General features: G+C 29.3%; 1 protein-coding gene across 2 annotated transcripts in view; it reads left to right on the forward strand.

Annotated features, from left to right (window-relative positions):
• Nucleotides 1-16,425, forward strand: part of LOC124498260 (cell adhesion molecule Dscam1) — a 64,961-nt gene extending 48,536 nt beyond the window's left edge. Inside the window, exons 14-29 of one of the 2 annotated variants that reach the window (XR_012832100.1) lie at nt 3,460-3,560; nt 3,701-3,821; nt 3,895-3,963; nt 5,953-6,072; nt 6,141-6,329; nt 6,551-6,638; nt 6,804-7,144; nt 9,689-10,231; nt 10,290-10,382; nt 10,462-10,644; nt 14,052-14,132; nt 14,386-14,592; nt 14,671-14,841; nt 14,901-15,187; nt 15,253-15,536; nt 15,626-16,425. Coding sequence is in view for 1 of the 2 variants with exons in the window: in XM_075729076.1 (XP_075585191.1) it covers nt 3,460-3,560; nt 3,701-3,821; nt 3,895-3,963; nt 5,953-6,072; nt 6,141-6,329; nt 6,551-6,638; nt 6,804-7,144; nt 9,689-10,231; nt 10,290-10,382; nt 10,462-10,644; nt 14,052-14,132; nt 14,386-14,592; nt 14,671-14,841; nt 14,901-15,187; nt 15,253-15,340; nt 15,626-15,828 (2,885 nt within the window). In the remaining variant the exon portion in view is untranslated. The remainder of the gene's footprint in view (nt 1-3,459; nt 3,561-3,700; nt 3,822-3,894; nt 3,964-5,952; nt 6,073-6,140; nt 6,330-6,550; nt 6,639-6,803; nt 7,145-9,688; nt 10,232-10,289; nt 10,383-10,461; nt 10,645-14,051; nt 14,133-14,385; nt 14,593-14,670; nt 14,842-14,900; nt 15,188-15,252; nt 15,537-15,625) is intronic. The other variant, XM_075729076.1, reaches the window with a different exon arrangement.
• The last annotated feature ends 18 nt before the right edge of the window (nt 16,426-16,443 follow it).

The raw sequence follows: 16,443 nt of genomic DNA on the forward strand, positions 1-16,443 counted from the left end.
TTTCTTTCTATTTTTTTGGCTTTTCTTTTACTTTTGTTGTTGTTGTTGTTTTAGATGATTATAATAATGATAATGATAAGAATTTATTCATTATTCTTTCAATAATTCTTGGAATGAACAAAATGTTCATGTTTCTTCTTTTCACTGTCAGATGATGATGAATGAATTCATTTCATTCTCTATATATATATACAATATTACGACCAAGAAGTAGAAATAGAGAAAAGATAAACAAACATCACAAAACTGAACTCGATATCTTGTAGCTTTCAAATTCCAGTCAATAGTTGTGTAGATAAGATTTTTGGTCTATATTTTTTTTCTGTATATACTTTAAAATAAAATTCTCTTCATCATTGAATTATTCCGTTTATCATTTGAATTATTATTATGCTCGTTATCGTTTGGCATCAATTTTTTGTTGTTATATCTATCTGGGTTATATCGATGATGGTGATGGGAGAAGGAGAAAAAAAAATTTAAATTCTTTACTTCAAATAGAAAGGAATATCATCATCAAATTTTATTCGCTTTAAATATTGAAATTTTTTTTCCGCCGAAATTCTTGAATTCTTGAAAAAGAAAAATTATTATTGTTGTTGTTATGGAGCACAGGATCATCTCTTGAAAAAGAAAAATTATTATTGTTGTTGTTATGGAGCACAGAACTCTATTTCGATGTTTGTAAAAAAAATTTATCATCATCTTTTAAACGATCAAAAACGTTATGCTATTCCGTTGGTTGGATCAATAGATTGTATCGATCATATTTTTTCCAATGAAAAATTCTTTACATTTTCATTTATAATTTATCTAATCTATCCTATTATTATTGATACATATTATAGAATCCATTTATTATCATCATCATTATGATGTGGAAATATTTCTCATTCACCCTCATCCATTCCAACATCTATCACAAACATAATGATTTCTAATACATTCATATATACACCACCACTACACAGAGAGATATGTTGTGTGTATAATTGTTTTTTTCGGTGAAAAAAAAACATTGGCTTTACTTCTGAAAATCATTTTAATTTGCTAATTTTTGTTTATTGTTTTGCAGAATTTGACTTGTTTTTTTTGGCAATAATGTCCTGATTCTGATTCTGATTATTATATGACCACAAATAAAAAAACAAAAAAAAAAATGAAATCGCCACCCAAACAAATTGTTTGAAAGAAAAAATAAATAAAATACAAATCAACAGAAATACGATTCACAGCGGCAGCAATAACAACAACAACAACAACAACAGCAAGTCATTTGAGAAGCAAAAATTCTTGATTCACAGTTTTTATTATTATTACTTGGTTTTGGCTCGATGATTTCATCGTACAAAAAAAATTATTCTTCATGTTAAAACATTTGGGATATTTATGCGCATTTAATTGCTTAAATATCATGTCTGCTTGTGTTTGTGTTGTTTATATTTTCTTTTTTTTTTCGTTTGTTTGTTTGCTTCGTTGATTTTCTTCTGTTGTCGTCGTCGTTGTTGTTGTTTATGGGCATCAAATTACCGATTATATTCTTCCGTTTGGATTGCTTGTTGTAATTGTTGTGTGTTTATTTGTTTTCCGATTCTATGTGTTTTAATATTTCATGTTTTAGATATATATATATATTAAGATTTACCGCCATCATGAAGAATTCTATCATGTAGAATCTATATATTTATGCTAATTCATCTTTATATTTATGTTACATATGTGTCATTCGGTGTAAATGAAATGATTCACATTCACATTATATTTTGTATACTTGGTTTTTTTTCTTTGTTTCATAGCTAGTCCAAAATCTAAATCTTTTTCTTTCTTTACTATAATATAGTACAGAATGGGCGTTATTATTATTATTTCGTAATTTATTTCCATACGGTTCGAAGAATCAGAATGTTGTTGTTTTTGGTTGTTGTTGTTGTTGTTTTTTTTTATTCGTACAAGAAATATTATTTTTTTCTTCATCATTTAAACCAAACAATTTTCATTGATAATGATGATGATGATGATCACATCTCTAATGGTTCGTCAAATTTGTTTCTATCGGTCGTTTAGTTTATTTTCTCTTGCTTTTATATAAATCGACTCATTACCATAATTTAATTGAGGCCTTATAGCATATATATATTCATCGTTCCGTTTCAACAAATTCACCAATGTAACCATTTTCATTTTTGCTATCAGCAAGAAGATGTAAAACTACTAAATAAATGAATGAATAAATGCATAAATGGGTTGATGAATGAATAAATGAATGAATTGAGTGAATGAACACGCAATCACCACACACACACACACACACACACGTTCAATACGAAAAAAACGTATGGTTCCAAGGTTTTATTTTTGCTTCCATTCAATATACCAACCATATATAATATGCATATAGAATATTCTATACATTCATCCCATGCTCGATAGTCATAGTTGTAGTGAAAGAATGTTCTATTTGTTTTTTGTTTTCAGTACATTGAAAATAAAAAGAAAATTAATTAAGTGAAAAAACTTGTGTTTTAAGTGATTGCCATTTCCTTTATTTTTTTTTCTCTCTCTCCTTGTCTAACTTATTATTATTATAATCATTATCATCATTATTTCATTTTATTTTCATTTGAAGTTTTGCCTGACTGGTTGCTGGCTGGGAAAAATTTTTTGGGTTCTAGAAAAAAAAATAACAGCAACAATGATAATGATGATGGAATATTTTTGATTCTGGGAAAAAAAAATTAAACAAATTTCTCTGGAAACAAACTTTTTTTTCTATGGCTTGTTTTTCTGTTGTTTTGTTCATCATGTGTTTAATATATAAAATCTTTCAGGTGTTTTTTTTTATTTTCAATGAATAATAATAATAATGATGATGATGATGTAAATTACTGATAACTTTTTTTTCATATTTACAAAAATCCTAAAAAGTGAGTGAGAAAAATCACTGAATATATAGATTATTGTATTCAATGTTTTTCTATTATTAATTTTTATTATTCGTTGACTGTCTTTTTATTCTCTTTTTCACGCACTGAAAGGAATTGATCGTGGAACAATGTGTGTGAGTGTGATATGATCTGGCCTCAAGGAACTAGAAATTGAATTGAATAGAAATATTTGTTGTACTACTACTAGCCTAGTATATGTATTGAATAGAGATAGATAGATGTCTAGTGTAGATAAAATAATGAGAATTTGAACGTTTTTTGTTTCTTTTCACACAACAACAAATATTCTGAATCTCGACTGGATAAAATAACATGCTTTTTACTTTACTTTCTTCTTTTTTTTTTCTTTGTTCATTATATTTTCATTTTCATACACACAGGATGTATACGTGAAACTAATAATTGATTATCATTTTTTTTCTCTTTTCTTTGTCGCTCTTTTTTTTGTTCTATTCATTACTTTTTTTTCGCGAATTTCCAATCATTGATTTGTTTTTTTTTCTCTGTAATATAGTTCGTCCTGTGATCGAACCATTCAAATTTCCACAGTCATTACATCAATCTCAGCGTTATAATTTACTTTGTACGGTCGTTAAAGGTGATCCACCGATCAAAGTATGTTAACTCTTTTTCTATTTTTATTCTCCGTTCTCATTTTTTCTTCTAATATTGATCATTATCACCATTGATAATAATTGATTTTTTTTCATTTTTTTTTATTATTATCGTTGATTATGATGATAATAATAATTCAGGTTGAATGGTATAAAGATGGAAAAAAATTAACCATTGGATCATTGCCTCATACGAATATTATACATGTTACTGATTATTCGGTTACATTGGCATTTGAATCTGTACAACCGGATCATAGAGGTAAGCTGATGAGTGATATGATGATTGATAATATTATTTATTGACTTTTTTCTTTTAATATATATATATATAGGAAACTATACATGTGTTGCATCAAATGGTGCTGGAAGTAGTAGCCATAGTGCAACGATGGTCATACATGGTAGGTGAAAGTGTTATAAATTAACACAATTGTTTTATCCAAAGACAATGGCCTTTCGATTATTGTTGAACCATCATTGTCATCAATAACAATCAAAAAATAGTTTGATTAAAAAACAAACATACAACGATAATTCTATTGGTTTGTCATCATCATCTTGTGTATTATTATTGTTTCTGCTACTACTGCATTTGCTGATGATTATGGTGGTATTATGCTAATTAAATTAATTACATCCAACACGAATCTATCTAAAAGATAAAATAGAACAAAACGAAAGACACGAAGAATGTAATCATTATAATTAGTGCTTACAATGGTGCTAAAATCAGAAAAATCTAAAAACACCATTTTGCATCTCATTTCAACTCATATCTACTATTGTCAATGTCAAAGAATTTTTTTTTTTTTCGATTCTAGTTGAGGAATTCACAACTAAAATGAAACATCCAACCGTACACATTCATATATGAATTGATTAGAATTTTAATTGTTTTTTTTTCATGGTTCCAATGAATATCTGATGAAGTGTTTTTTCTTCCATTCATTCATCAGTCTGAACATTCCGAATTCAAGAAAACAAGATTTTTTTTCTCATCACTTTTGGGACCGGCATTGAATGATTGTTTCTTGTCGACTGGTTTTCCTATAGTCGATTTCTCCGATGAATTCTTGGATTGTAAACTGAATTTTTTTTTCTTTTTTTTTGCTTATGTCAGCAATAATATGATTATGAAGAGAGTTTGTCTTCAAGATAGTTTAGTTCTATTTCGTTGAAAAACTGAGTGAAAAAAAAGAGCGAATTATCTACATCCACATTCTTTTTATATTCTCTTTATTCGTATTGGTTTCTTTTTTTCTCTGTTATTATTTAATTTGTATCAATTACGAACAGAAACGAATATTATATTTTGAGGGGATTCTTTATAATTTGTCGAGTGGCAAAATTAGTTGTATTCTATTTCATTTGGTGCAAAATGATAAATTTCTCACCATGTTTGTTTCGATTATTTTTATTTTGCCCATTTGTTTATAGGATTGTTCTGGTTGTTGTTGTTGTTTTTGTTTTCTCTCTTTTTGCGAATCAACAAACAATTGGCACAAGCAAATTGTTTCCAAATGTTATAATTGATTGACTTGTTTTCATCAATTTTATTTCGACTTTTTTTTTCTCTCTCTCTCTTTCATTCTTTTACATCAAAATTGCAATCTCATCGCCTACAATTGTCTTACAATAATATCCAAAATGAAAACAATTTCTCTCCAGAGACTATGGATATTTCTTTGGACCTTGTTATAGTTCCCTGTTTGGAATCCCTATAGGATCTATTGTGTGTTTTGGAAAAAATCAACGTTTAGACCCATAGAATGTCGGAAAAAAATTTTTCTTGTTCAACATTCTTTCACATGAAACAGAATAGAACAAGTAAAGCGCCCAAATGAAAGCCAGTTAGTTTTTCTCTTTTTTTTATCGAATATTATTATATGCAAATGAACCGAATCCAAAATGATAATATTATGGTGAGAATAAAAAAAAACCGACGACCGTCCTTGTCTTTTTTTTCTCTCTTCTACCATAATCATCATCGTTGTTTCTTTCATTTTAAGAAAGTAATTCAACCAAAAAAAAATCTAACTCCGACAACAAAAATAGAGACGATATTTAGCTCATTTTCAACACCATATATCTATTTATACAGAAAAAAAAATGAAAAACCAAACCGATAAATGAATAACAAAATCAAAGTGAAAGCCATTCATCATTAATGACGTTAAATGCCCTACATTCTTGTCATATATTGTTTTGTTTATGTTTCTATGTCTATGGGTGTTATCGGTTTCCTATTTGGTAGTGGTCCAACAATATTCGAAGTTAAAGATGTTTGGCATTTGGATGATAACAGATGAATCGAATTTGAAAATTATTTTTTATTTATTCATTTTTTTTCTTTCTCTCTCTCTTTTTTTTCTGTTCATCATTGATATCAGTTCCTCCACGTTGGCGTATAGAACCGACGGATGTGACTGTTGTTAAAGGACGTAATGCTATTATTGATTGTGATACGGATGCATATCCGGAACCGGTTATAACATGGTCACGTGCTGAAGGTATTTTTTTTCCATTTTTATTATTTTGTACAGAAAATTTTCATTCTTTTTTTTCTATCATTCATAAGGCCTAGATATTAACAATGAATTACCATCGAATTTTAAGCCGATCAATTCAAATGGACATTATCGATCATATGAAAATGGATCATTGGTCATACATAATTCACATAAATCCGATACGGGTTATTATATGTGTGCTGCATCCAATGGTATTGGTCCTGGAATCAGTAAAGTTATTAAGATTACTGTCAATGGTAAGCCACTGTCATTGATTTAGTGGAATAAAATTATCAAAATATTACTTGTGTAATAACAACAAGTACCATATATAGTGATCACATTCATATTAAATCGAAATCAATGAATTTTGTCTGGATCAACCAGGAAAAATTCTTTTTTTTCTACTCATTGGTCATTGCTATTTTTTTCATGCTTTGTTATCTATTTATTCTCATTCTTCTTTATATTACATTAGTTGCGGCAACATTTGAGACAAAATTCCGTACCGAAACCGTTCATCGGGGATTAGAGGCACGAATCAAATGTAGTGCAAATGGTGATAAGTAAGTTTGGATTGTATTTGGATTTTTTTTCGCCTTTTTGTAAAATCGTTTTTCATTGCCTAGTATTGTAATAGTAGCTAGTGAATAAGCTTAAGATTTTGTTATCCTTTTTTTTCTGTTTTGATTATCGCTTATAAAAATTATTATTATTATTATTATAAATAGGCCGGTTACGATTTCTTGGTTCAAAGATAAAGCACCATTGATGACCACTGAAGATGGCCGATATGATCTAATTGAAACAATTATGAATGAAGGTATTAAATCTGAACTATTAATTCGTAATGCTGATCGTCGTGATGGTGGCCTTTACACGTGTTTGGCATCCAATTCATTTGGTCATGATGATACAAATATACAGCTTATTGTACAGGAACCACCAGATCCACCGGGTGATATTAAAATAATTGAAAGAGATGGCCGTTCTATACGTATTCAATGGTCAACACCATATAGTGGTAATAGCCCATTAACTCATTATATTGTTCAACATAAACCTGAAAGTGGTATGTATCAAATGATGTTTGATTTAATTTTACAATCTTGTACATTTGCAATGGATACAAACAACAGTGTTTATATAGCAAAAAAAAAAAAAAAGAAATGTAGAGACAAGCAGTGAAAAAAATCGACAAACACATATGGATCCTTTGGGTCTCCTTAAAGGCAGAATTGTTCTGGTTTTTATGTTTCTATTCAATGAGAAACTTAATTAAAAATAATATATCACATCACAACCCCGTTACATTAAATTTCGAATAGTGTTTAAACCAAATGTTTTTCGTTCATTGTTCATTATTATTCTACAATTCAATATTTAGCTCGAAAATAGTTTCAAAATATAGAGAGAGAAAAAAAAATGGTTCATTTCATTCGAAACAACCATCAACATACAGTAACCACATTTACTTGAAATCAAAGATGTGAAAAGCAACAAAAAAACCGAAAAAGACGAATAGTTTAAATAAAAAAAAGAGAAAAAAAACACGATACACGCACACACACAGAAACACAGACACGCAACAAACGACCAACGAATCAGTTGATCATTTTTATGATTTTCACGATTGAAAGAATCTAAAATCATTATCACTATTCGTTTGGGTTGGTCGTCGTCGTCGTATCTCATCATCATTCTTATTATGTTTATCGTATTTTTTGTGTGATACTGAGATTCTTGGCTATCCTTGAAATACATTATTATATTTAATTTTCTCGTTTTTGGTCTCTCACTCTCTCTCTATTGGAGCATCATCAACAACAACAACAAAAAGTGAGATCAAAACACAGAAAAAAAGCCTGAAGAACCGAACCGAGAAAGAAACGAAGAAAAAAAAATGAAATTCGTATCTAAACGAATAAATCGAGTCGATTGTGGAATAAAGATAGAGAGATCGAGAGATAGAAAAAAAAAGAACAACAAACCACTTAACAGCAATTTTTTTTCAAGACTTTTAAATTCGTTTTTTTCTGCTGTTGTTGTTGTTGTTGTTATTGTATTCTGAAAAAAATGGTCGACTGCTTGAAGCTTTTATTTTTTTTATTTTTGGTACACATTGACCACCAACGCCCACACTAGAATAGACACTCTTCAACACTTGAAAGTTGTCTAATCATTTTCTTTCGTGATTTTTTTTCTATCAAGTTTGAGTTCACGGCAACTCGATTATCATTATCATTTTTTTTTGGTCATCATTTAATTTGATCAAATCAAATATCTACTATTTTTTCTTATCGTGGATCCCACCCCCGTTTTTAGATTGAATTTATATTTCTGTCAAAATTATTAAATTGAAATTTTATCAATTTTTTTTGTTTGTGTAAATTTTGACGCCTCATAGATTTTGACTTTTTTTTGGTTTTTGGTTGTTGACTTTCAACTTTTGAGGTTTTTTTTATGATCACACTGATCGGTTGAGATCAAAGTAATTATCAAATTTTTTTTTGTTCACAATCATTTGATGGATAATTATAGACAAGAATTTTTCGTTTTGTTTTGTTTTTTTTTGAACAAATACAGAACTGAAAAAGTATCATTTTCGCGGATTCTTTTTTTTCTTTGATCATCATCATCGGACTTTTTTGTTTTTTTTTTCTTTATAGATTCAACACACACACACACGAGCATCAATTTGACGGCTTCGCAAAAATTGCTTTGAAACATTATTTGGTGAAGAAATAAAAAAAAAATTGACAGGATATATCGACAGACAAATCGACGAAAACATATACGTACACAGACATACAAATAGTCATCGATTATAGTCATTTCAAAATATTCTCTATTTCACAAGTGGCAAATTGCCATTAGAATTCATTGGAAAAAAAGGTTGAAAGAAAATGGTAGAAAATAATAATAATATTGCCATTCAATGATGATGATGATGATAGAAATGGATCTCTCGAGCTTCTTCACCGTTTTCTTGGCTCGTTTCGTTTTTTTATCTATTTTATTTGCTTGTGTTGAAGTAGAGAAAAAAAGTATCTTATTCCAATAAATCATTCGATTCACTAGTAACTGGTTGAATGATTCGATGATGACTTTGCATCGTCCAAAGATCAAACGTAGTTTAAAACAGGAATAGTTTGATACACACACAAAAGACGAACTGTAAACTCTGGAAGAAACAAGATATGTAACAGCAAGGTTGAATGTTGTTGTTGTTGTTTGACGTTTCAGTTTTTTCTTATTTTTGCAAAAAGGATCCAAAATGATTATAGCAACATTATGATATTGTTGATGATGATGGTGATTTTCAATGTTTATGATGTCCATTTTATTTTTTCTTTTATTTTTTTTTCACGAACCCATTTCACTCCAATTAATCATTTGATTTTTTTTCCAATTTCTTTTTCCGTTCCGTTTGAATTGGTTTTAAGTTTGTTGAAATGAAAATTTTTTTTCTTTTTTTCTACAATCTACATTCACACACACACACACAGACAGAAATATACAGAACACGACAAATCGAAACGGAAACTTTTTCGGAACAATTTCAAATTGCTATTAATCTACAAATAATGTTTTTTTTTGTTGTTGTCTACTTCAGAGAAATTATCATCACATTACTATAATTTAACATTGGTTGCATCAGAAAATTTTGTTACATTGAATGGCCTTCAACCAGTGACCACATATCAAGTTCGTATTATTGCCATCAATGATCTTGGTCAAAGTGAACCAAGTGATGTAATGTTTGTACAAACGGATGAAGAAACACCTGGTGGTCCACCATTACATCTTAAAGCTGTGGCATTAACATCTACATCGATCAAAGTATCGTGGAAAACACCACGTAAAGAGCTTCAATTTGGTTTTATTCGTGGCTATTATATTGGCTATCGAATAATTCAATCGGCCTCATCGTTGGATTTATCAACATCATCATCATCATCGTCAGGATCTAATCCAACTAGTCAACAAAGTGATTTTATCTACAAAACCCTTGAAGTAAAAGGAAAAGATAATGTTGAAGAATGTATAATTAGCGAGCTTAAACGAGCTTCACGTTATGAAATTGTTGTACAGGCTTTTAATTCAAAAGGTGCCGGTCCTTCTTCGGAACCGGTACATGTTAAAACATTGGAATTTGGTAAGATTTGTCATATACTCTAAATATAATAACTAAATGGTCAAATTTCTATTTATAGATCCACCAACGGCACCAACGCTACAAGTGACTGAAGTAACATTCAATTTCATACGTTTAACATGGTCAATGTTGTCCGATCAAATTATATCAGGCATGTCAAATCTCAAATTTTTTATGGATTTTTGTTTATCTAATAGCCATCAATGTTTATATCATTTTCTTGATCATAGGATATATTCTACATTATAAACGTGAATCAAGCGATTGGCGTGAATTAAAATTATCCAATATCAATACATTTACACATGAAAATCTTCGTTGTGGTACCAGATATCAATATTATCTTGTAGGCTTTAATTCAGCTGGAAAAGGCGATCCAAGCCAAGTGGTTTCGGCACGTACCGATGGAACTTGTAAGTTACATTATTTTTGCTTGCTTGCTTGCTTGTCTGTTTATTATTGTTTATACAAGCCAAACCATAATGTTTTCATAATGATCGAATAAATGATTAATCTTCACCGATGATCAAATCTTTGAAAACATTCTGTTGATCGTAAAAAAAATACAACAAAACCCATCATCGATTATTGTATGTTTATACAACGACAAAAAAAAATTTTTTTCGATATAAACATTAGATCACACAATCGTGTTTATACATACACAAATCATAGAGGATTTTCTGTGGCCAATACGTGATATGCAAAATTGATGTCTTTGATTTTTTTTTGTTCTATTCTTTTGTTATTGTTGTTGTTACAATTTTACCCCACAAAAAAAAATTTAGATGTAATAAGATCATTGAGAATTAGCCGATTAGAACCAGAAAAACCAAAAAAAAAAACCAATTTTCAATGATCGCTATTGGTAATCATCGATAACCATCATCATTATTGAAAAAGTCATTATTTTGATGATTTATCGATGAGCATATATATTTCTTTTCATATATTCTAATCAATTTGAAATTTCCGGAAAGTTTTTTTTTCTATCCGAATGATTCTTCATCTTTTCAACAATCGAATTTTTGTTGTTGATCGAATCTTTAATCACAAGCAAGCATTCATATATGACATACTATATATATATTCAAATTATTATCGAGAGAGAGAGAAAATGGAAAAAAAATTTTCATTTCCAATTCTCAATTTTATTGTGAATGGGGATTTAAATGAAATTAATCATTATATATATACTATTGTTAAACATTGACATACAATCCAATACAATCATCATCAACATTCGAACATAATGTTCAATATTATTAGGGATGTGGTTTCGACAACGACAACAGAAATATAAAGAATCTCATTTTCGATTTTTCTTGAATTTTAATTTCAAACTAAATATCATTTTCACACTTTTTGCCTTATATTTGAATTTTTCTCACATACTACCAACACCAAAGCCAACCAACACAATGGCTGCATGTGTGTGTGAAGAATGAAATCATATTTTTATATTTTTAAAAGGAAAAAAATGTGATGCTTTCCTCTAGCTATTATTGTAAAAATAATGAGATTTTTTTTCTCTGTATGATAATCGTGATTATGATGATGATGGAACGGAAATGTTATGAGAGAGCGAGAACGAGAGAGAGAGAGAGAAAAGAAAAATTTCCTCACGAACAAATGAATTCTGGTGATGGTGATGATGATGATTTTGTCGTTCATTGTATTCTAAACCTAGAGAATATGTTGTTGTTGTTGATGATGACGATGATGATGATGATGTTTTGCATGATAATTTATTAATATGTCAATAATAATCTTTAGAATCAAAATATATAAAAAAAAATGAATGGATGAAGATTGTCGATTTTAATTTCAAATTCTTCTTCAAATCCGATCTTGAGGTCATTATTACTTGTTGTTGTTGGAATATAAAAATTTATTTCTAAGGAAAAGAGAGAGAGAGAGAGAGAGAGAAATTATTCCATTATCATACAATATGTTGATGGAATCAAAGAATAAAAAGAGAAGAAGAGATAATAGTAATGTAAAGAATAAAAAAAAAAGAGAAATTTTTTTCCATAATCACCATCAAAGGAATGATAATCGAATGTTTGACTTTGTAAATGATTCTTTCTTTCTTTCTTTCCTTTAGCTAAATTCATCCATGTTCATTCATTCATTCGCATAGTAGTACTGTAGTTAAAAAACAAGAATTGAATGTGAAAGAAAAAAAAATTCTATAATTGCTCTCGATATCTTGTGCCCATCGTACACTAGAATCAAGCATGTGTGTGTGTGTTTGTATTTGTATATACCATTAAAAAATGAATTAGAAAAGAATTTACCCTCCTAGAATTTTCTATGCCACATTGAAAATGTGTGTGTGTGTGTGTGTGTATTGTATACCAATAGCTTTTTAATTTTCAATTTCTGTCTTGCAACCAGAACAAAAAAAATCTTATTGTTGAATTGCTAGAATTAACTGTGTAAATGAAAGACTTTTATGTCAACAATATGGTGATGATGTTGAAAGTAAATTTTAGTTAGAAAAAAAATATTAGATTATTAAAAAAAAATAAAATGTCCAGAATATTTACATGACCAATATACACAAACATATAGCATATAGAAAAGTTATTTCCAATTTCAATTGCCATCATCATCATCATCATTGTTGTCGTTTAATATATATTATATTTGTGCTGAAAAACATCAACAAAGATCATCGAGATCAAATATGAGGGCACTATCAAAGAATTTTCTGCATTTTTTTTTATTAACTTCTTCATCATCATCTTCAAGTTTTTTTTTGCTTCTCTCTACCCGGTTTTAATACCGTGATCATCAATTCAAATAAAATTCTATAGAACGATGCAGAAAAAAAATAAAGAAATAAGTTGAATGGAATTCTTATGGACACACATTCATGACATGGACGATCAACGGGATCGGTCATCATCATCATGATTCGATTACCAAATGGTCAATGGCTTTTTTTTGGTTAAAAAGAAAATTTCTCATTTTCTGAATTTTTTTTCACTCTCATAACGCTATTATATTTTTTTCATATATGAGAAATTTTGAACATTTGATTCCTTGAATTTTGGAACATAATAATATTGTTAAATACAACAATGTCAAATAGAATCATTTTCCAATTATTATTTCAACAAAGTAGTTCATGATGACCCAAATGATTCACGATTCGTAACACCTGGATGGACTTTGATTTTCTTTTTCATTCATTCATTTAATCATCAGTATTAAAGATGGCAGATGTGATCATTTTGAATGTCTGATGTTCATTGAAAATGATATCATCATCATAATAAACTCAATGTCTAGGAATATTGCGACGAAACAAGTCAATTTTATAGATTCTTAGAATGTGAAAAGAAAAAAAAACATAGAGAAAAACAACGTATACATTTAAATCTCATATAATATACACTCATATAAAGCTATGGCTATAAATTTCAAACGAATACGAAAAACGATCTATGCTGAATAAAAAATCGTCGTCGTTGTCTAGAATAAAAACTTCGATTCTCCTTGATGGATGTATGTTTTAAATTTACGAGCTTGATACACATACACACACACTCATTCACATTCGAACGACAAAATTCTTAGTCTTGACCAATATTCCAATGTCCTAAGTGAAGGAAAAAAAACGGAATCAAATGAAATTCTCAGTCAATCGGGTTGATGCTTTGTTGTTGGTCACATGAAACTATTTAAGATTTATCTTTTTATACAATTAATTTCTTCTTTTTTTTCCTATCCTTTTTTTTCATTCTTTATTTCAAAAAAAAAATCATTCTTTTGTATTTTTTTTTCTCATATTTTTCTATCTATTCTCTAGCTCCAGTTGCTCCCGATAAGAATTCGTTGCTTTCGGTCAATTACACTATGGTTACTATTTATCTTGATTCATTTCATGATGGTAAGTTTTTTTTTCTCTTTTATATTCTACATTTGAAAACATTTTCTTGAATGCGAATCGAACCGTATATATACCGCTAACAGAATAAAAATAATAATAATAATCATCATCATCATCCTTAATGTTCATTTACTATCATCTTTCGTTTTTTTTCGCTCATTCTCATTCTCATTCTCATTGTTCACTATGTTTTCATCGTATTTCTTTTTTCTCTTTTTTTTGTTACCCTACATTTTGACAATGACGATCAAAGGCGGATGTAAAATAAACAATTTCGAAGTGATGTACAAAACGGATCGATTACATAACTGGACGCCGTTGACAATGTCCGATCAACGAACTATTGTGCTCAATGATCTACTGCCAGGACATAAATATCAGATTCGAGTGACGGCATATAATGAAGCCGGTAGTACTGAGGCTGAATATCATTTTATCACACCAATGTCTTCGTTACAAAGTAATAATTATAATAATAATAAATTATTTGGATTTGCAATCCTTTTATCTATTCATTTTTTTTGTTTCATGTTCACAGATGATCAAGCAATTATTTTGATGGGTTCTAGATCAACATCATCGGTACCATTTTATGCCGATGTTTTGGTTGTTGTACCATCGGTCATTTCATTTGTTGTCATTGTCGTACTATTATCACTTGTTTATATCATTTTTACTAGAAAACCTCGACATACAAATAATATTTATGGTAAGCCTTATATTTGTTACATTGATTGAATTTAACATTTTTTTTCTGTCTGGTTTTAGGCAATTTTAATGATCAAAATAAATTTACAACTGAAGGAAATGAATCTGTCATTATGGGCGAATTGGAGGCCAAATATGCTAATAATTTAAATGGTGGATTCAACACTAATACTGACCTTAAAGGCTATCAAATCGCTGGTAATGGTGGCGGTTGTGTAGCCACAATGAATCAAAATGTTGTTCATTTTCAAAGCCCATATGCAATGTCTAATATACACGAAAAGACAGGAAATGAGGAAAGATATCCGCTTAATCATTTGAACATGTCACCAATGAAGGCGGCAAACGTGAGTATTATTATTTTAAATATATGATTTCATATAACTAATCAAACTAATATCATATAATACAGTATTCGATTGAACATGATGGAATCTATGCGACGGTTAAACGAACACCAAGGCCACCAAGATCCGATGTGCACATCTATCAATTTCCTCGTATGACACGGATAATACCGCCTAACGCCTATAGTGTTGTTGATGATGATTAGTGTTGCACAAAAACAGTTCCCATCATTAGAAGCATGTGTTATGAAGCAGATTAGTGTTTGACGATATTTCCAGAGTAGATGAATCATCATTTCCTTCATCCATTCAGAGATAATTCAATTGTACCATCGACACTATAGCCATTGTAGTTTTTCATAGTTCATCTTTTTTTGATTAGAAATTATTATCCAAATATAACTAATTCATTCTTATTCTAAATTATATCAATTTTAGGTGGCTCAACAATGGCTACAACCACAGCCGTTGCAACGACCAATGATATTATCAACCTTGATTCCGAATCATTCGATTCACCAACACCAAATAATGGTGGATGTCCAATATCGAACAACAATATCAACAATATTGGTAGGAGGAATGGAATCATCAACAACGAGTACGATCAACCAACATACAGCCAACAACCATTCGAATAACCAAAACACTGCCAATTGGCGAACAACAACAGCTAACACAACGATAGTTCAACGATTTGATCCAAAGGAACATCATCATCAACAACATCAAGAAACAATGGCTCATATGAAAAAATTAACCGAAATTCAATATGGACATAAATCATTGTTCCATGAATGATCTCTATAACACTGAAATACTGAACATATTTTATTCGAATGCAAAAAAAAAGAAATGTTTGAAAATCAAAGTTTTAATTGTTTCTATCGTGCTTCTTTGTGCTTATATATGGAATATTTTTCTAAATGATGAAAGAACACTTATTTAATTTGCTCATTTTATTCATTCATGATGCTAATGATGATGATTTTATCCAATTTTTATCCAATGTTCTGTTCTGTATAATTCTGTTCATTCATTCATTTATTATAGACAACAAATAATGTTTTACAACCGATCCGCTGAACGATTGTATCAGCCAATGCATACCTTTTTTTTTGCTGCTATTTGTTTGCCAAAATGGCTGATTGATTATTATTGTTGATTGATTATCGATCAATTAAATTTATCAGTTGATTGATTTAATATTAATAAAGCCAAATTTTTATTGTGAAAAATCAATTATCAGTCTTGCA

The sequence above is a fragment of the Dermatophagoides farinae genome, chromosome 3 (genome assembly GCF_024713945.1).
Source record: "Dermatophagoides farinae isolate YC_2012a chromosome 3, ASM2471394v1, whole genome shotgun sequence".
NCBI classification, from domain to species: domain Eukaryota; kingdom Metazoa; phylum Arthropoda; class Arachnida; order Sarcoptiformes; family Pyroglyphidae; genus Dermatophagoides; species Dermatophagoides farinae.